Raw genomic sequence first — 21,214 nt, 5'->3', positions numbered from 1 at the left:
AAAAAAAAAAAAAAAAAGAAAAAAAAGAAATTAAAAGGTGGGCAAAAGGTTTTAATAGACATTTCACTAAATAAGCATATGAAAAGACTCTCAACATCATTAATATACAGGGAAATGTAAACTTAACCTATAATGCGATACCACTGCACATCTATTAGAATGGCGAAAATGAAAACAATCAAAAGCAAACTTCACAATACCAAATGCTGTTAAGGATGTAGAACCTAGTTGTAGAACTACATTAATAGAACTCTCAGCCATTGTTGGTAGAAATGCAAAATGGTATAGCTACTATTAAAACTGTAGCATAATAAATATGGCCTAATAACTTTTCACCTAAGTGTTTACTCAGGAGAAATAAAAGCATGAAAGTTAAGTTCATATAAAAACTTGTATGTGAGGCCGGGCACGGTGGCTCAAGCCTGTAATCCCAGCACTTTGGGAGGCCGAGACAGGTGGATCACGAGGTCAGGAGATCGAGACCATCCTGGCTCACACGGTGAAACCCCGTCTCTACTAAAAAATACAAAAATTAGCCGGGCGTGGTGGCGGCGCCTGTAGTCCCAGCTACTCGGGAGGCTGAGGCAGGAGAATGGCGTGAACCCGGGAGGCGGAGCTTGCAGTGAGCTGAGATCCGGCCACTGCACTCCAGCCTGGGCGACAGAGCGAGACTCCGCCTCAAAAAAAAAAAAAAAAAAAAAAAAAAAAAAAAAAAAAAAAAAAACAACTTGTATGTGAATATTTACAGCAGCTTTATTCACAATTGCTAAACACTGGAAACATCCCAATTGTCCTTCAACTGGAAAATGAGAAAATAATCTGCAGTACATCCATACAATGGAATATAGCTCACTAATAAAAAGGAATGAACCACTGATCCACTCAACAACGTGGAAAACTCTCAAATGCCTTATGTCAAGTGAAAGAAATCCACTTCACCAGGCACAGGGGCTCACACCCATAATCCCAGCACTTTGGGAGGCTGAGTGGGGAGGATCCCTTGAAGTCTGGAGTTTGAGACCAGCCTGGGCAACATGGCGAAACCCCATCTCTACAAAACACACACACGCGTGCGCGCGCGCACACACACACACACACACACACACACTCTCTTAGCTGGGAGTGGTGGAACATGCCTGTAGTCCCAGCTACTTAGGAGGCTGAGGTGGGAGGATCACTTGAGCCTGGGAGGTTAAGGCTGCAGAGAGCCATGATTGTACCACTGCACTCCAGCCTGGGAGACAAAGTGAGACTCTGTCTCAAAAAAAAAAAAAAAAAAAAGAAAGAATGAAATCTGCCTCAAAGGGTATATATATCATGTGACACATTGGCATGGGATTATGGAAAAGTTAAAACTATAGAGACAGAAAACAGACCAGTGGTTACCAGGGACTGGAATATGTGGAATGTGGGGAGAAACTGGCTATAAAAGGATACAGTTCTAAAATTTTGGGGCATGATAGAACTGTTCTATATCTTGATGGTCATGGTGATGACATGATTATTTATTTGTCAAAATTAAATAACTGTATATGAACGAGGGTGAAATTTACTGTATTATATACCTTAATAAATTTTAGTTAAAAACAATAACTACAAAAGATGCCATGGCTCCAGCCATGTACCGTAAGTGAAAAAAATGTTGCTACTTTTGTTACAGGTAATCATCAAGTATTCATCTCTTACTAGCTGAGGGTAATTACATCTGGGTTGAACAAGAGGGAAGCCAGTTACTTCTAAGGTATTTTGGCCTGAACTGTGCTAATGGAGGAAGTGAGTTGACAAAATAAAATGTTTTCTTTGGAAAATATAAATGCTAGAAATGTCAATGGGTACAGTTAGATATAAGGAATAAATTTTGGTGTTCTATTGCACAGTAGGGTGACTATAGTTAACAATACTGTATTGCATATTTTAAAATAGCTAGAATTTTGAATGCTCTCACCACAGAGAAATGGTAAATGTCTGAGTTAATGCACATGCTAAATACCATCATTTGGTCATTACACAATGTATACATATATTATAACATCACACTCCACCCCCATAAACACATACAATCAGTATGTATCAATTAAAACTAAAAACAACAACAACAACAACAACAAAACCCAGATAAATGCCTGGGTTGTTTTGGGCATGAAACTAAGCTACTGTTTTTAGTTTGAAATACTTCAACATATATTTTAATCTTGGACACGCTGGGACCCAGAAAGACTTCCTAGCTTCTCAGCAATTTACTTCACTAATCCATGCTTCCATGTATACTGGTAAAAAGCAAGAAAGGTCATTGCTCTGGAAATGTAAAAGAACCTTACAGATGTTTTCAGGTAATGTGTAACTCTTAGAGGAGGCAGGTATTCTTTTTCAGAACCTTTTTTGAAGATGGAGGCAAATTTTGCATTGGATTCAACACATCTGATAACAGAAGCCCTTATGCACAAGGCTCTGTGTGGTACAACAGTACATTCTTTGTACTAGAGCCTCCAATATCTAATCTAGAAGATTCCAAAGATTCTATCACTGTATTTATAGAAAAAGATTAATTTAAACTGAAACTCATTAACAGAACTAATATGTAGTACAAGAACTACAAAGTACAAAACCTTTGATCAGTTTGAGTCCTTCTGGAGTCGAAGTGATCCTTACAGAGAATACGCCATAATAAGACTAGTCTCTAGTTGTCTTTCATGATTAAAGGACAGTCTCTACTGGCATCTTGTTAGGTTAAGCAGAGATAGTAGTAGCTAGTATTAGTAAGATAACAGTAATTTATTTACACTTTCTGCCTAGAGAGACATTCCTCCTTGGAAGTTTTAGTAAGGGAGAAGATTAGGAACTATGGTCACAAGAATAAGTGCTGAGAAACGGAGGCCATCTCACATTCTGGGATAATCCTAACTTGAGCTTGTCCAACCCGTGGCCTGTGGCCCACATGTGGCCCGAGAAGGCTTTTAATGCTGCACAACACAAATTCATAATTTTTCTTAAAACATTGAGTTTTTTTTTTTTGCGATTTTTTTTTTTTTTAGCTCATCAGCTATTGTTAGTGTTAGTGTATTTTATGTGTAGCCCAAGACAATTCTTCTTGCAATACCCAGGGCAGCCAAAAGCCTGAACACCCCTGTCCTAACTGATTAGACTCCTCAGGGCCAAAGCAGAGTCAGCATCATGGGGTTAATAGGTAACGCACCTTCTAGGACACAGAACTTTAGGCCAATCCTATCCTCTTCCAAAGTCTTATGTAAGACACAGGGAAACTTCAAGCCTTCTCTTTGCTCCCTGACATACATTGTTTCTGTGTAACTGGTATATGTATTTCCCAGAAGAGATGTTATTGGGTTATGTCACCATGATCCAATATTTTGTGCCTATAAGGCAAAATTTGTCGATTTGAGGAAATTGAAAGTATATATCCCCTGGCTGGGCATGGTGGTTCATGCCTGTAATCCCAGCACTTTGGGAAGCTGATGTGGGTGGATCACCTGAGGTCAGGAGTTCAAGACCAGTCTGGCCAACAAGGCAAAACCCTGTCTCTACTAAAATACAAAAATTAGCTGAGCATAGTGGCATGTACTTGTAGTCCCAGGTACTCGGGAGGCTGAGGCAGGAGAATCACTTGAACCCAGAAGGCAGAGGTTTCAGTGAGCTGAGATCGCACTGCTGCAATCCAGCCTGGGTGACAAAGTGAGACTCTGTCTCAAAAAAAAAAAAAAAAAGAAAGTATATATCCCCTAAATGATTAGAAAAAGCAGCATTCAACCTCACTTAGGTACTGTCTTGAGTAGCTCTAGGGGGACAGTGGCTTCATGGCTAGTTTCTGAATAATGAGGGTACCATTATGTTCTGGGCTTCCTGACCAGTAACTGAGCGAGGTCTGTGCCTTTATCTATCCACCCTACTCTCTTCCTTAGTTTCCTCACTTATAACATTCAGCTAATACTTGTCCAATCTACACCGTAACTTGTTTGATGATCCAATAAAAGAATGTATTGTTTGGAAATATTTGGTAATTGTAACATGTTATAGAAACATAGAGCTTATAATGTAAACTAATATTGACTGGATGGCAGTGCATTTAAATTTGCATTCCTGTCAGGAACAGTTAATATAGAAAGCAGCTGGCTACTGTGCTGTGTTGTGCTAATTATTCTGGCAACTGTGGAGATGGCCTCTAATCCATGACCAGTTGGTGCCTGCTCAACTGGGGCTGGCATTCTGCATGTGCTCTGTCTCAACACAGTCCAGAAAGCTGAGCTGGAAGCACGACTGGAAAGCCACTGCTCTACCGCATTCAGTTATTTCAAGGCTTGTTGAAGCATAAGAGTACGTATGGTTAATGGGCTGGTATGTGCAGAAACCAGAGTGCCAACTCTAGCAGTTAGAGGAAATGACTGTCACTTGCAGTTATAGTTGTGCTAGTCTGCACAATAGCTACAGCAACACAATGCCCAATACAAGTAACAAGAACAGTCTCTATTTATATCTTATTTGCTTGTTCTAAAATGTTATATTTGCATGGCATCCAAGACATATTTATTTCATCTGATTTCACCCATTTCTTACTTTATATATTTGATACTGTTATAATCTTGGGAAAGCATTTTTCTGTCATTAAAAAATATTTGCTTATTGTTATAGAGTGACAACATGGGAACAATGGAAAGAACATAGGATTCATCATCAAATAACTTGGTTTGAGGCTCAACTTTGCCAGTTATTAACTGTGCAACTAAATTTCTCAACTTCTGAGTCTCAGTGTCCTACCATGCAAAATGAGAATAATAACATGAGACATATTGTATTTTGAGAGGACTTGAGATTTTATAAAATATTTCTGTAACTTATAATCTGTGCAGGTATCTTAAAATATCATTTTCACTCACTGCTATTTCAAAATTATCATAGCTGTAAGACTTGCCCCTACACCTCGCTATTTAACATGTTCATTAAAAATTATGGCAGAATATTGCTATGTCTCAATTTAAAAACAATTGATATTTCAATACAACTGGTTTCCATTGTAATTCTCTATATTGCATTTCAGCTCTTAAAAATATTTTTTTTCTGAGGAGTCCAGAAGCTTACCAGATTGCCAGAAGGGCCTACAGCACAAAAATGTTAAGAAAAATCCCATCTAGATAATCATTCATTTAATCATTTAAGGTTCAGACCTAATCGGTTCTTTCTTATCTTTCTCATTCCTATTTATACATAGGAAAGTGCACCTGTGTACAAAAAAATCTACCCATACATTGAGGTCCCATAATTTAGCAGTTAAAAGAATGGACTCTGGAATCAGACTTCTTGGCTTCAATCTCAGTTCTGCTACTTCTTAGACAAGTTACTTAACCTCTCTGCATCTCAATTTCCTTATTTAAAAATGAGGGTAATACGAATACCCCAAACTCTTCATATTACTTCACTGTTAAGTTAATGAGTTGCCAAACAATACAGCGGCTGGCACATAAAACATAACTTTATAAATGTTAGCTAATTTTATTACTATTATTAGTATGGATGTATGAACATGTAAATATATTTATAAACACATTTGCATGTAGGCAAGCATTTTAAAAACATTTAATGACCCTAACATAGGCCGGGCGCGGTGGCTCAAGCCTGTAATCCCAGCACTTTGGGAGGCCGAGACGGGTGGATCACGAGGTCAGGAGATCGAGACCATTCTGGCTAACACGGTGAAACCCCGTCTCTATTAAAAAAAAATACAAAAAACTAGCCGGGCGAGGTGGCGGGCGCCTGTAGTCCCAGCTACTAGGGAGGCTGAGGCCGGAGAATGGCGTAAACCCGGGAGGCGGAGCTTGTAGTGAGCTGAGATCCGGCCACTGCACTCCAGCCTGGGTGAGAGAGCGAGACTCCGTCTCAAAAAAAAAAAAAAAAAAAAAAAATGACCCTAACATTTAAGGTAGCGATTGAGGTAAGGGAAGAAGTTACCCGAAATAGTACCTCTACTCTATCATTTATGAGGCTCACTTCCATATCTAAATACTGTGTCAGAAGATGTTAAAAACAAGTAGAGGAGGCCAGGCAAGGTGGCTCACCCCTGTAGTCCCAGCACTTTGGGAGGCCGAGGTGGGCGGATCACCTGAGGTCGGGAGTTTGAGACCAGTCTGACCAACATAGAGAAACTCCATCTCTACTAAAATTACAACAAATTAGCTGGGCGTGGTGGCACATGCCTGTAATCCCAGCTACTTGGAAGGCTTAGGCAGGAGAATCGCTTAAACCAGGGAGGCGGAGGTTGTGGTGAGCCGAGATTGTGCCATTGCAGTCCAGCCTGGGCAACAAGAGTGAAACTCCGACTCAAAATAAACAAATAAATAAATAAACAAGTAGAAGAAATGATTTAGAGAGATTATGCTTGCTCAGAACACGGACAGCGAAACAGAAGTTGTAGTAGAATCAGAATGGTGCTTCCTGGTCAGGATACCACTGCACACAACCTCAAATATTATCAGTAGCAATGACAACATTGATCATTACACACCATGCATATTTACTAATTATTTTGTTTAGTTTTCACAAAAACCCACAATATTAATCTTTGTTGCATTTAGTGCTCTTTCAACTTGAGACATTTCTGAAGCTATGAAAAACTTGATTATTTTAGTCCAAGCTGATGTAATAATAACAGTAATAGGATATTAATTTACTGTCTACTATGTGTCAAGTATCATGCTGGATATTTTACTGTCGTTATTTCATTTAATTCTCACACAAGTGAAATATTGTAATCTATAGTTTATGGATGAGGAAACTGTTGCTTAAAAATTAAATGGCTGGCTGGGTGCGGTAGTTCACGCCTGTAATCCCAGCACTTTGGGAGGCTGAGGCGGGCAGATCACGAGATCAGGGGATTGAGACCATCCTGGCTAACACAGTGAAACCTCATTTCTACTAAAAATACAAAAAATTAGCCGGGCGAGGTGGCGGGCGCCTGTAGTCCTAGCTACTCGGGAGGCTGAGGCAGGAGAATGGCGTGAACCTGGGAGGCGGAGGTTGCAATGAGCCCAGATGGCGCCACTGCACTCCAGCCTGGGCGACAGAGCGAGACTCCTTCTCAAAAAAAAAAAAAAAAAAAAATTAAATGCCTTAGCCAAGATAATACTACTAATAAATAACAGAATTTAAAACTCAGGTTTATCTGACTCTAAAATCTATACCTTTTTCTACCAATATGACATTGGATAGTATTAAAATGAATCTACTAAATTCTATTCTCAATTACATTTCTAGTATTCATTCAAATTATTTGCGTTCGGTGTTGAGAAAAAGTTAAATATCTATAAATGATAACCATAGCATATAAAGATTTTACTATGTGTGTTTATGCTTTTCAGGCTCAGAAGTAAGCCCTAATACATCTGAATCTAGGAAGCGGTGAGTTATGGTAAAACATTAATCCACTGTATTAGGTTAAACACTAAGAATTGCTACTGAAATGATGTTTCATTCAGAGAAGGCCTCTTCAGTCCTCCTCCAGGACAATGGGCAGCACAGAAAGTGTTCGATTTAATTAGTTGTGTATGTAGAAAGAGACACTCATCTGTTTCCATGGAGTCAAACACATCACTGACATACTTCTCCATGGAAACAGAGAGGGGAAAACAGAAAATGCTAAAGTGAATGAATTCACTGAGCAGTTGGTGAACAAAGATGCAAGAAAAAAAATTCATCTGTAGTACTATGTCACTAGTTTAGAAAAGAGAAATAGCATATATTTAGAGATCATCAAATATGTGATACATAAAAAGATGTTTAAAATACACTGAAATTATGACCTGGCATTCATAGGCATAGAAAAAAATTACATTGAAATTTAAGATGAAACGTTATTTTTGTACAAATATATAAATGCTGGAAAATACTCCAGAGCAAAGGTGCACAGAAAACATAATGGCACAATTCTTAAAAGATGAGGAGTGGCACCCTCAGTCAGTAATTAATAAGAAGTTCCTCAAACAAGATGATAGAAAACAGAAAAACAATTTATAAATAAGTTTATTAGCTATATACTGGCTTCACATCATGATTACTTTTTGGTTTTTAAGGATTTTCTCTTTGGGGATTTTCAAGGCTTCAAGTTTTAATAATAACACATTAATTAATCTGTATGACTGAGCCATAAAAATATAAGTGTTTTTAATTTATAACATACTGCACTTTTTTTCTTTGAAGGTTATACTTTTAATTAAAGCAATAAATAATTCATTTTACATGGTACTTTTTCTTGATACATCCTGATTTAAATTTTTTTTTCTCATGGAATTTAGTCTCAACCTGCTCCTCAATTCAATTTCATTCAACTTAATTCATTTTTAGTCCTGGCCCTCAAGATGATTATAGACTACTTGGGAGAAAAGATACTTAAAGAATGATTATAATATTTATTCATTCCTTCAACAAATGTATTTCTTATGTGCTTACTATGTGCCAAGTACTGTGCTGGATTTTGTGGATTTAGTGATGAATTAAACAGACCCAGTCTACTTTCATGAAGGCCACTAGCTTATGGAGGAGAGAGATGTTAAAATAGTCATACACATAAATATACAGTGATAATCTGAAACAAGTTCTATGAAGAAAAACTACAGAGGGCCAAGAGGGAATACAACGAACAGATTTCATTGAGACTGGATGGTTCGAGGGCCTTTTTAAAGAAGTGACCTTAAAACTGAAACCTCAAGGATGACTAAGAGTTATTCAGACAGACAATGGGGAGAACAGCATTTCAGGCAAAAGCCCTGAGATGAAAAAGGGCTTGGCAGGTGTGAGACACTGAAAGAAGGCAAGTTTTTCTTGTAAGGGAGGGGTAAAACGTGAGGATGGACAGGTAAAGAGATACAAGTAATCTGTTACATTTTATTCCAAGTATAATGGGAACAATGAAAGAGTTTTGAGCAGGAAAATGACAAAAGTGTAATATACATACATTTTTTTAGTTCAAGTGAACATGGAACATTTAGCAAAAAGTCAAAAATGGCAAAATTAAAGTGTTTAAGGGATGTATATGTACGTGGTAAAACCACAATGTAATGATTACTATAAAAGTCAAGATAGCCTATTACCCTAGTGGGGAGAGAAGGATGCATTAGGGGCTTCTGGGGTTACTGACAATGTGCTGTTCCTTAACCTAGGTGGTTTAAGTGGGTGTTTGCTTTATGGTTATTTGTTAAATTGTACATATAAGTTGTATGCACTTCTCTATATCTATACTTCAAAATAAGAAAGTATATTTTGTTTTAATAAAAGAGTGAATTAAGGTAAATAAGTGTGGATAATGGGTACAGGTGGCCCAAGAATCTTGGCTTTGGTGACAGACAGCAATATTTGCCCCCCATTCATTCTTTCATTCTTCTTTTTAGAAATTGAGCACTGTGGGAAAAAATTTTTGCAATCTACTCATCTGACAAAGGACTAATATCCAGAACCTACAAAGAACTCAAACAAATTTACAAGAACAAAACAAACAATCCCATCACAAAGTGGGCAAAGGATATGAACAGACACTTCTCAAAAGAAGACATTCATACAGCCAACAGACACATGAAAAAATGCTCATCATCGCTGGCCATCAGAGAAATGCAAATCAAAACCACAATGAGATACCACCTCACACCAGTTAGAATGGCAATCATTAAAAAGTCAGGAAACAACAGGTGCTGGAGAGGATGTAGAGAAATAGGAATACTTTTACACTGTTGGTGGGACTGTAAACTATTTCAACCATTGTGGAAAACAGTGTGGCGATTCCTTAAGGATCTAGAACTAGAAATACCATATGACCCAGCCATCCCATTACTGGGTATATACCCAAAGGATTATAAATCATGCTGCTATAAAGACACATGCACATGTATGTTTATTGCAGCACTATTCACAATAGCAAAGACTTGGAACCAACCCAAATGTCCATCAGTGACAGACTGGATTAAGAAAATGTGACACATATACACCATGCAATACTATGCAGCCATAAAAAAGGATGAGTTCATGTCCTTTGTAGGGACATGGATGCAGCTGGAAACCATCATTCTCAACAAACTATCTCAAGAACAGAAAACCAAACACCGCATGTTCTCACTCATAGGTGGGAATTGAACAATGAGATCACTTGGACACAGGAAGGGGAACATCACACACCGGGGCCTATTGTGAGGAGAGGGGAGGGGGGAGGGATGGCATTGGGAGTTATACCTGATGTAAATGACAAGTTGATGGGTGCTGACGAGTTGAAGGGTGCAGCACACCAACATGGCACATGTATACATATGTAACAAACCTGCAGATGTGCACATGTACCCTAGAACTTAAAGTATAATTAAAAAACAAAAAAAAAGAAATTGAGCACTGTGAGTTTTAGCTGGGCATGATACCATCCAGGGCAAGACTTTTTTTTTTTTCCAGCTTCTTTTGTTCTAGGTGTGGCTTTGTGGTCTAAGTCTAGTCTACCTCCTTAATGACAAATTGCTTTCCCTGTGCTCTCTCTTTCCCCTTCCTGCTGACTGGGCTATCACTATAATGAACATATCTGCCTTTGACCCAGAAATAGAAGCATCATGTTGAGAATGGAAGAGCCAAGGACCAGCAGCATACCTGATGGTTTTGTAAAATGGAGATATCTATCTAACCTAGACTGCCCACATAGCTGTGTACTATTACACAGCTGGGTTCAACTGCTTAGTAGTTGCCAGGAAGACAGGTTTGGTCCATCCAGAGTTGGGATTGCAATATTATGAAAATGAAATATACTTCTATCTTATTTAAGTCATGGTTGTATCAGTTTAGCCTGTGCACTAATGCAGTCATGAGGGAAAGTTGAGAATGGCAGTACCTAGAGGGAGTTGAAGAAACAGAGATGGGATTTTTAAATAATGGAAACAATTAAGCACATTTAAGTGTTGATGGAAAGAATTTAGCATAGAAGAAAGGTTGAAGATATAGTAGTCAGAGGGAGAAAAAAAGAAGCAATGTCCCTGAGAAGACAGGAAGGGATGGAATACACAGCAGGTGTGGAAGAACTAGCCTTTAACAGAAAGACGGATCTTTGCTCTGTTTTAGCAGCAAGATGAAGAGAGAAGATGGGTACAGATGGAGGTAGATTTGTAGATATCATGCTGAAAGACAAGGGAGTTCCTACTTAATGTCTTCATTTCCTCTAGTAAGCCTTGTGCATTAAAGAGAATGAAAGGAGGGGGAACTGGCAGTCAGAGGATTCGGTAGAGTGAGAGGTATGAAACATTCATTACGGAAAAAATGTGGTATGATAAGCAGTAAGTGCTGAGTACCTATTTGAAGTGGGTAATCATGAATTTGGGGTGCTATCAGTCTTTCAGCTGGATTCAACTGCTCTTAGCAAGATAGGTTTGGTACATCCAGAGTTGGGATTGCAACAGTCAAGTACAACAGAAGGCAAAAAAAAAAGTAATTTTTCCAAGAGAAGGATTTTAATAACACACATAGAATCAAGACTGAGTAGTGAGGAAGGAAAAGGCAGAAGGAAAACTGATGGTCAAAACTAGAGAAGCTAGTGGATTGGAGGTCTCAGTGAGCATGGAAAATTGTTGTTTGTCATCAGCAAGTGAGCTGAAAATAAAGGAGTTTTAGTTGAATGGTAGAATTGTTTGAGTGATTTGGAGGTGGTAGAAAATGTCAAGTTCGAGTGAATGTAAATAGCTGAGGTAAAGTAAGGATAAGCAGAGGAAGAGAAATCTTCACAGAGCGTGTGATAAAATAGTTTTGTCTTTAAAGATGAGTGGAGTTTGTTTAGCACGGAAGAAGGTAACAGAGTGGCAGATAGAAAAGAGGTAGAGGAACACAACATATAGAGAAAATGAGACAAAATTCATGGTTTATTGGGAAATAGAAGCAATCTTTAGCTTAGCCAGAGGTTACGGTACACCAGAAGTAGTTCCTGGAGAAACTGCAAATGTAGGGTAAAAAAGTCTGAAGGAACAGGTATGAAAGTTCAAGTAATTTGGACTTTATTTGGTAGCCCGAGTTGTCAATCATGATGTCACCAGACACTAGTGTGAATAAAGATTACAAATAATATATTTTTATTGTATTCTCTTTGGGATTTGCAACTTGTGAATATCTGGATTTATGATAGAAAGACAGATCTTTGCTCTGTTTTAGCAGGAAGCTAAAGTTCTAGAAAATTCTTAACCATTCTTTGTTCTCTCTTCTAGAACTCTTACATTGGACCTGTCTATATATCATTTATACACGCAAATGACAGGGGAAATATTGAATCAATTTTAAATCATTAAAAATTAAATTATTTTTAAACTTTAATACTTTGGGTATATATTAAATGTTAAAAGATTATCCACTGTCTCATTCTAGATCTCTGTCAACATAAAGATGAATTCGTTCCCTTAGTACTTTAGAATACCTATCTAGATTTAGTGCTAAATACATAGAAATTTCTAAAGTACTTTTCACCTAATCCTAACCCATATTTTTAAGTTTTAGGACTTAATTTCTTTCTTGTTCATGTGTTGGAAGAAAATATATATAATAACATATTTCCATTAAAATGTATGAGAACACTGCAAATTAAAAATAACATTAACAAACTTCCTCAGGACAAACAGTTGCTTTTAAAGTTTCTGTACTTAAGGGGACTGCTTACCTGCGATGAGCCTCTGTAGAGCACCCTTATCTCCGTTAACGGCAGCAGCATGGACTTGTGATGCTAATGAGGAACCAGCAAACAGCAGGTTCTCTGACTTATTCATAGTTTTCTTAGCAACTGGAGCAACCTGAAACAATGATTCAGACAATGAGCGCAGGGAGCAAACATTTCTGAAACCTGTCTCATCAGTTTCAAGTGGATATTTTATAAATATGGTTTACTAGAAATATTTGACTAGGATTAGAAAAATCTATAGTCCTGGCTGGGTGTAGTGGCACATGTCTTTAATACTAGCGGTTTGGGAGGCCAACACAGGAGGATTGCTTGAGGCCAGAAGTTTGAGACCAGCCTGGGCAAGATAGTGAGGCTGTCTATCTTATTGAGACCTGTCTCAAAAGAAAAAAAGCTACAGTCCTAGTCCTAGAATTGGTATTAGGTGGCAAATTAGGTGATCTCTGTACAAGTTGCTCATCTGCTCATCTGTAAAATGAGAGGGTAGGTGCTTCTAGGACTCTTCTTAGGGACTATCTGAGGAAAAAAACAAAGACAATAATTAACATTAGGCACAGGGCTCGGTTACAGTGACACAAGCAATATGATGCCACACAATCTAAGTTAATACAAGTAATATGATGCCACATAATATTAAACATTAGAATTGATATTGGGAATAAAAGTGAGCCTGATCCACAAAAAAGAGTATAACATAAACTTAATTGTGAAGTCAGAATTAGCTGGATTTAAGCACTAAATAAACTTAAAAAAAATTAATTAGGGCTGGGCATGGTGACTCATGCCTGTAATCCCAGCACTTTGTGAGGCCAAGACAGGAGAATTTCTTGAGCCCAGGAGTTTGAGACCAGCCTGGGCAATATAGTGAGACCTCATTTCTACAAACCCCATCCCGTCCCCTTCCCTCATCACCCCTCCCCTCCCGTTCCCTCCCCTCGCCTCCCCTTTCTTCCCCTCCCCTTTCCTCCCCTCTAGTCTTTTCGAGACAGAGTCTTGTTCTGTCACCCAGGCTAGAGTGCAGTGGTGCGATGTCAGCTCATTGCACCCTCTGCCTCCAGGGCTTAAGCAATTCTCCTGCCTCAGCCTCCTCAGTAGCTGGGATTATAGGCACCTGCCACCACACCCGGCTAATTTTTGTATTTTTTAGTAGAGATGGGGTTTCACCATGTTGGCCAGGCTGGTCTCGAACTCTTGACCTCAAGTGATCCGCCCACCTTGGCATCCCAAAGTGCTGGAATTACAGGCATGAGATCACCATGCCCTGCCTACCAAAAGTTTTTAAAAATCAGCAGAGCATGGTGCACACACTGTAATCCTAGCTACTCGGGAGGCTGAGGTGGGAGTTTCGCTTGAACCTGAGAAACAGAGTTTGCAGTGAGCTGAGATCACACCATTGCACTCCAGACTGGGCGACAGGTTGAGACCCTGTCTCAGAAAAAAATTAAAAAATTAGCTAAGGCCGGGTGTGGTGGCTCATGCCTGTAATCCCAGCACTTTGGGAGGCCAAGGCAGGCAGATCACCCGAGGTCAGGAGTTTGAGACCAGCGTGGCCAACATGGCAAAACCCTGTCTCTACTAAAAATACAAAAATTAGCTGGGCGTGGTGGTGCGTGCCCGTAATCCCAGCTATTCAGGAGGCTGAGGCAAGAGAATCGCTTGGACCTCGGAGGTGGAGGCTGCAGTGAGCCGAGATCGTGCCATTGCACTCCAGCCTGGGCAACAGAGCAAGGCTCCATCTGAAAAAAAAAAATTAGTAAAAAAAATTTTTTTAAAGAGATGGGATCTCGCTATGTTACCTAGGCTGGAGGGCAGTGGCTATTCACAGGCGCAATCCCACTACGATCAGCATAGGAGTTTTGACCTGGACCAGTTCACTCCTTCTTAGGCATCCTGGTGGTCTTCCACTCCTGGGAGATCACTATATTGATGCCAAACTTAAAGTGGACACCCGAATGGCATAGCGCACTACAGCCTGAAACTCCTGAGTTAAGCAATCCTCCCTCCTTAGCCACCTGAATAGCTGGGACTTCAAGGATGTGCCATCACACCTGGCTGAGTACTAAATTAAAAGGTACCTAGTTCTTTCCCTCATTCCCACAAAAAGTGAAATTTTTATTTGTTCTCTCCTTGGTCCACCAGGAAAATATACCTAGATTGAGGTCTTAACCATAAGATCTTGCTTGGAACATCATATCACTAAGATGAACCACATTTCAATAAGGACAATTTTGTTCTGACTGGTAATCTTATGGAGCTCGTAAGAACCTTTTAAAAACATATAACAGGAGTTTGAGAAACCAGCCTGACCAATATGGTGAAACCCCGTGCCTACTGAAGATACAAAAATTAGCTGGGCTGTGGTGGCACACACCTGTAATCCTAGCTACTCAGGAGGCTGAAATGGGAGAATTGCTTGAACCTGGGAGGTGGATGGAGGTTGCAGTGAGCCAAGATCGTGCCAGTGAACTCCAGCCTGGGTGACAGAGGGACACCCTGTCTCAACAACAACAAAAAAAAGTATCAGCTGCATAGGAAGATAGTGAGATCCCTATCACAGGAGTGTTTAAGAAAGCAGAGACTGGACTATGACAGAAATGCAGCAAGAATTCAAATATCTGATAGGAAACAGGAATAGTTGCATCAGTGATCTTAAACATCCTTCCTAAACTCCTAAAGCTGCTTTATCAAAGTTCCAAAGTTGAATGCCTACAAGGACCAGAGAGGTAACAACTGTTAGAAACATAGGCAGTCAGAATCACGGTAAACTCGAGCATATGTACTTATCTAAAGGGAGCAGCTGTTAACCAGTTCCAGTTAATTGCTGCCATGAGGGTATGCAAGTGCTTTTCTGGTTTCACCAAAAAGCAGGTCACGCCAATCACTGTTACTCCTGAGGATCTGGGAGTTTTCTAAGATAAATTTATAATGGATGAGCTGGTATTTGTCCTGTCATTGACAAGGATTATTGGTTCAAATTCTGCCCTTGAGAGAACATATTAATACTTTCTTAATTATGGTAAAGGACAGCTCTCTATGTCTTTATTTTGCTGACGATTTGAGTTAAGGTACTGGCAGAAAATACGAAGGAAGAGGGTGTTGTGAGACACCTCAGTCATGTATGAATGTAACAGTCATGTCAGAAGAACTACTGTCATATCCAGGATTACATTAAGGGTACTTGAGAGAAGCTACAAAATAGAGGTGGAGGTGAAAACATGGGAGGGGAGTAACCGTACTTGGGTTCTAGGCCCAGTTATATTGATAATCAGCAGTGTGTCCCCAGGCTACATCAGCTTTCTGGGTTTCTGTAAAATGCAAAAAATAATAAGGGTGGACCACGTTCACATTTGTTCATTCCACAAGCTGAGTGACAACTATGTGCTAGGCACTGTTCTAAACTCTAAGACCTGTCATTTTTCATTCTAAGTGATCAGTTTTAGGCACATCAGAACCACAAAAATATTTCTTTACATCCTTTGAAAAACACACTAAAAATGTGATCTCTGTTTTCTATACGTGTGTGTGTGTGTGTGTATATATATATACATAAACACTTTTTACTTCATAATTCTTAGCACAGTAACAGGTATATAACAGGTACTCAGTAGATGTTTGTTGGATGAAAGGTCACAGGCTGAGTGCTAAGTCCAAAAAGTGAGCAGGATCAAAGTTTAATTTCTTGAATAATGAGTTCATACTTATGAGTCTCTGCTCTTTTAAAATTTCCCATTTCAACATTCTTTGGACTCTGTCAGGGGCGTGGACAAGAGATAGGAGCACTAGCCTAGGAGTCAGGCAACCTTGGTAAGAGTATTAGTTCTGCCACTGTCTATATTTTGTTACCCTGAGAAAGCCTTATCTAGGTTTTTTTTTTTTCTTAAGAAAAAATGTATTTTTTGCTCCTTTAAAAAAATATAAATCATTTTTTATAGATAAAAATCAAAACCACTCTGTTAAAGTGCTATCAAATGCAAAAGTGTCATCAACCTTGCCTAATTATACAAGCTCGTGTAATAAAGGCTCTAATTGTAACCGTACAAAACTAGAGGTACTGTAGTCACATTCATAGGAACAGTAATTTTGATTAGGACTAAAGGGTGGGTTGGTCGGGAAGTTCTCAGAGATGGTAACATTTAAGATAGCATTCCAGAGAGAGAACGCGGTAAGGCAATTCCAGGCAGCAAGAAAGCTGGAGCAAAGGCAGGAGTGGGTAGAATCACAAAAGCACAGTGTGCCTCCTGGGTACTAAGAAGAGATCGCGTGGGCTCCTGGACCTCAGGTGTTTGCAGAAGAATCGCAGAGCTACCTGGGGCCAGGTTAAGATCCTCGACTGCTTTGCTAAGGAATTTCGTAATTATACTGGAGGAGCGATCCACGCCTTAGCAGCAATCACTCACGCAGTTTTCCAGTTTACGACGTGCTATCCCATCCCTTACCACACCTACTCCTTACAGGAGCCCTCAGAGACAATTAGGGATAAGTCATTGACTCATTCAACTGAGGCCCCGAGTGGTGGCTCTGACTTTATAATGCAGGAATTAGAGCAGAAAGAAGAGGTAGCGGGCGAGGAGGCCAATGATGGAGGCTCAGGCCACAGCCTAGGCCAGGAAGGCCGTGAGTCTGCAGCAAAGGCCAAGGCGGTGCAGACCGATCGATCCGAGCCTCCCCAGCCAGGCCCCCTCCTACTCACCCTCGCCTCCTCCAGGACTGACGTCCCGGGGACGGCTCCAGGAGGTGCGACCCGGACCGGGCCGCCCCTCCTGCCAGGCCGGGACACTACACCCAGCCAGGTCAGACCCCACGGCGCTGAAGCTAGCGGAGCCCCTCAGAAGGCCGCCCAAAGCTTTCGGCCGCACACCCTTCTGGGAATTGTAGTTCCCATCCTCTGAAGCACTGCGTACACCCGCCCTCAGCCCTTCTATCCCACAGGCCCCCGCGCGTAGAGGACTCGGTGGACCTGGGCCGAGAGCCCAATGGGAAAGGAAGTTCTAGATGACCTACGGCGTGCGGGGTGAGGCTAGTGCAGGACTACATTTCCCGGAGTGCACCGAGGTGGGCAGGACCCGGAAGTGAGGGTGTGAGAGGCCTCTCTGGAAGTTGTCCCGGGTGTTCGCCGCTGGAGCCCGGGTCGAGAGGACGAGGTGCCGCTGCCTGGAGAATCCACCGCTGCCGCCGGCTCCTGGAGCCCAGCCCTTTCCTAACCCAACCCAACCCAGCCCAGTCCCAGCCGCCAGCGCCTGTCCCTGCCGCGGAGCCCAGCGTTACCATGCATCCAGCCGTCTTCCTATCCTTACCCGACCTCAGATGCTCCCTTCTGCTCCTGGTGAGTGAGGGAATGACAGACCCATCGACAGACTCACGAACGGCCTCCCGCCCTCGCCCGGGGGGAACACTGCTACCCCTGCCCCTGCTTTCCCGTTTTTTCCTCCAGTGTTTTGGAGTGCACCTTCCCCCGCTGCCTTCACTCTCGCCATCCGTCTGTCAGCTTCCAGGCACTGGGTCCCCGAGGCCTGAAAAACCAGGGTCAGGGGAGAACGGGAGAATTAGCCCTGAGGGAGTGATATGTGGGAGGGTCACGGCGTAGGAGCTTCCCCTTCTCCCCAAAGTCCAGGGTTTTCAGTTTCGACGGCTAGTGCACCTGGTGGTAGCTTGAATCGGAAAAGACCAAGCATAGACCTAGCGTTCCTTCCCACCCTCTCCATTTGGGAAGAGTGTGAGGTCGACAGGTGCTAGGGTTGTGTGAATCTCACTCTATCTAAATCCCTGAAGCGGTGCCCAGGTTGGCAGAACCCTCTGTTGTGGCTTGATGCGATTGGTTGGGAACCCGGAACTGGAGACTCCTTTGGATTCCACTGGGAGAATAGAGTTTGAAGGGTGGAAGGTGTGGTTACCTGACAGTCTGAGCGCAAGGTCTCCCTCAAATCTTGTTGCAATGTATTTCCCCATCGAAGCAGGTTTCTTCTTCATTGTGCCTTATTTGAATATGCATTCATTCCTAACTGCCTAACCTGCTCAGCATCATCCCATCTTAAAAGAATCTTTCCCTAGTCCCTCTTGCTCCAGAGTGCGTCTTGAGTGCGCAGGCTAAGTGATCCGGGCTTCAGGTCAAATTGAGACAAAAGTGAAGGACTAAACACATATGGCAAAATGTCTTACATTTAGTTGGGCTGTTATTATAATGTAATATTTGAAAATACCTTAATTGTAGTGGATTTTTAGAAATTCAGATTTAAACACTAAACTACTTTCTTTACAGTTTAAAAAACAATTTAGTGACTCATATGAAGTCACATAGCTAGTTACAGGCAAAGCTGGGATTAGAAACAGGTCTCTTGATTTGCAGTGCTTATTCCGCCATATCCCATTAAATGTTAAATATTTGTGTTTGAAATAGTTCTTTCTTTTCTTTTGTCACTTGCACCTTTTCAGAAAAAGCACTGTAAAAAACTAAATGGAATGTCAAAGTACTTTTGAGAACAAAAAGTTGTATATAAACACTGTAATATTAAATGATAGAGTGTCTTATTGCCACTTCTTACAAGTATACAATAGTAAATGACTTATGTATCGAGGAAAATATTCTGTATAGTGCTATTTCTTGGTGATTTCATTATACACTGTAATACATTTTTCCTTCTAGAAGTGTTGGAATAATACTATTATTAGAGACCACTCTCTCCTTAAGACTGGATACTAATCTTTTTCTTATCCACTAAATGGCTTAAGTTATGAATTGTGTGCACTTTTAGGGTATCAGAAAAAAAGGGCAAAATCTTAAGACATTGGAAAGGAAAGTTGAGACACTGAGCAGGCAAACTATATCAGATGCACTTTCCTCAAGTGGTATGTTTGGTTGTAAAGCTAAGTTATGAAGAAGAAATAATTTATTTTGGAATAACTCATGCTTTTTATAGAAAAATCTAATCTTGTTAAATGTGAGTTTTTTCCCAAATACAATCTAGATTTAACTAAAATCTAAGCATTTTGTATAATTATCTTTCTAAGCAAATGTAAAGGCATGAAAATCTGGAAAATATGTTAGAGAATACCTGTAGATATGAAAAGGCTGAAAAATAAAGCCCCAGAAAAGGTTTAATAAACTAGAATTACAGGTCAAACTAGATTTAATTGGAATACAGTGTTTACCTAGTTTTAATACTCATATGCTAGTTAGCAAATATTTGTAAAACATCCATCCTGTCTAATCACAACTTTGAGTTGCTTACTTAATTGGTAATTCTCTCCTACTGATGGAAACTGCTTACTCAGTATTCTCGCTGTCTAATAATTTGTCCTCTTTGTTCCCCTGTGTACTTTTTTCCTACTCCTCCAACTTTCTCTCTCAGACCTCAAGTTTATTCCTTCTCACATACAGATGTAGAAAAGCCAAGTTCCTGTTTAGCTGAGGTCATCATTTTTCCCTTAAATAGCCTCCTCTAAAAAGCTATGTCTTCTCTTACTATAATAATTTCCTTCAGGCACTTTGTACCTCAACCCTAAAGAACTAGACCTGTTCAAATTTAGTGGTGTCCATATAAGATAACTGCCTAAACATAATCCCAAACTTCTGGAGGCAAGCAGCTATCTTTTCCCTGATCTCAAAGCATTTTGGAATATATCACTGTGCCACAAAACCTTTCTGGATGGGTAACTAAACACAAAAGCTCAATGTGATAACTTTTTTTCCTGAGCTTATATATATATTATATATATATTTTTTTATTTGCATATATATAGATTTTTATTTACATATATTTCGATCAATAGATTTAATTAGCTCTTTTCTGCTTATCTTCCTATCTAAGGTGGGTTTATTCAGGGTTTTCCCCTGGGAAAATGATCAGCAAGGGGGATAGAAATGTTGCCTGTTCTTCCTGTATTGGTTGTGTACAAGTTTTGAAAAGGCGAGATAAGAGAAATAAGACTAAATTGGAAAGAAGTTGTCTCATGCACCCTAAGTAACCTCTTCTGTAGTTCAGATTTGTAGCACTCCAGTCCATTTGTTTTATTGAAGATGTATTCTCGTTAATCTCTTGATAAGTATGTTTATAGATCATAATTGTTACTAGTCGTAATTGTCCCGCACGTGAACACCTAAGGGTTTTGCCATTGTTGTTCTTGGTTTGTTCAATATATATAGGAAGCCAAGAAAAGTTTACTTAGTTTAGGAAGCTATGTAAATTAGAGAGCTAAGTAAACATTTATTTAGTCATTACAAGTACCTTAAAAATAAGCACAGTAGAATTCAGAGATGTCAATTTTATCCTTTAGTGTTAATAATATATGCAGATTTCAGTCTTCAGGAAGAGTACTTTTGTAGGCATGCAGTTTGATTGATAACTAGGTGAGTTTTATTTATTTTGTTGATTTAACTTGCCCTAGATCAATAGTTTACAAAGCCTGGCTGCTCATTAGAATCATCTGTGGCTGTTTTAATGAAATGATATCGGGACCCTATACTAGGTCAGTTATATCTGTGAGCCCCAGAAATTAGTTAAAAAAAAATTTCCCAGGTGACATACTAAAGTATGTCCCTCAAAA

The 21,214-nt window shown here is 40.0% G+C and overlaps 2 protein-coding genes across 7 annotated transcripts in view; one reads left to right on the top strand and one right to left on the bottom strand.

The window, feature by feature from the left end:
* Positions 1 to 17,553, bottom strand: part of INVS (inversin) — a 234,741-nt gene extending 217,188 nt beyond the window's left edge. For 2 of the 6 annotated variants that reach the window (XM_073021807.1, XM_073021806.1), the window contains exons 1-2: positions 17,364 to 17,551; positions 12,659 to 12,788 (exon numbers count right to left, since the gene is read on the bottom strand). In XM_073021807.1, coding sequence (XP_072877908.1) covers positions 12,659 to 12,764 — 106 coding nt within the window. In that variant the 5' untranslated portion in view covers positions 12,765 to 12,788; positions 17,364 to 17,551. Of the gene's footprint in view, positions 1 to 12,658; positions 12,789 to 15,044; positions 15,167 to 17,363 lie in introns of all 6 variants that reach the window. The other 4 variants (XM_073021805.1, XM_007968584.3, XM_007968587.3 and 1 more) reach the window with 4 other exon arrangements.
* Positions 17,554 to 17,747: 194 nt separating this feature from the next.
* Positions 17,748 to 21,214, top strand: part of ERP44 (endoplasmic reticulum protein 44) — a 114,898-nt gene continuing 111,431 nt past the window's right edge. Inside the window, exon 1 of the mRNA XM_007968590.3 lies at positions 17,748 to 17,996. Within this exon, the coding sequence (XP_007966781.1) occupies positions 17,940 to 17,996 (57 nt within the window). The 5' untranslated portion in view covers positions 17,748 to 17,939. The remainder of the gene's footprint in view (positions 17,997 to 21,214) is intronic.

Source organism: Chlorocebus sabaeus, chromosome 12 (genome assembly GCF_047675955.1).
Source record: "Chlorocebus sabaeus isolate Y175 chromosome 12, mChlSab1.0.hap1, whole genome shotgun sequence".
NCBI lineage: Eukaryota > Metazoa > Chordata > Mammalia > Primates > Cercopithecidae > Chlorocebus > Chlorocebus sabaeus.
Note: the sequence above shows the minus strand (reverse complement) of the source record. Positions and strands in the feature narration are given on the sequence as shown.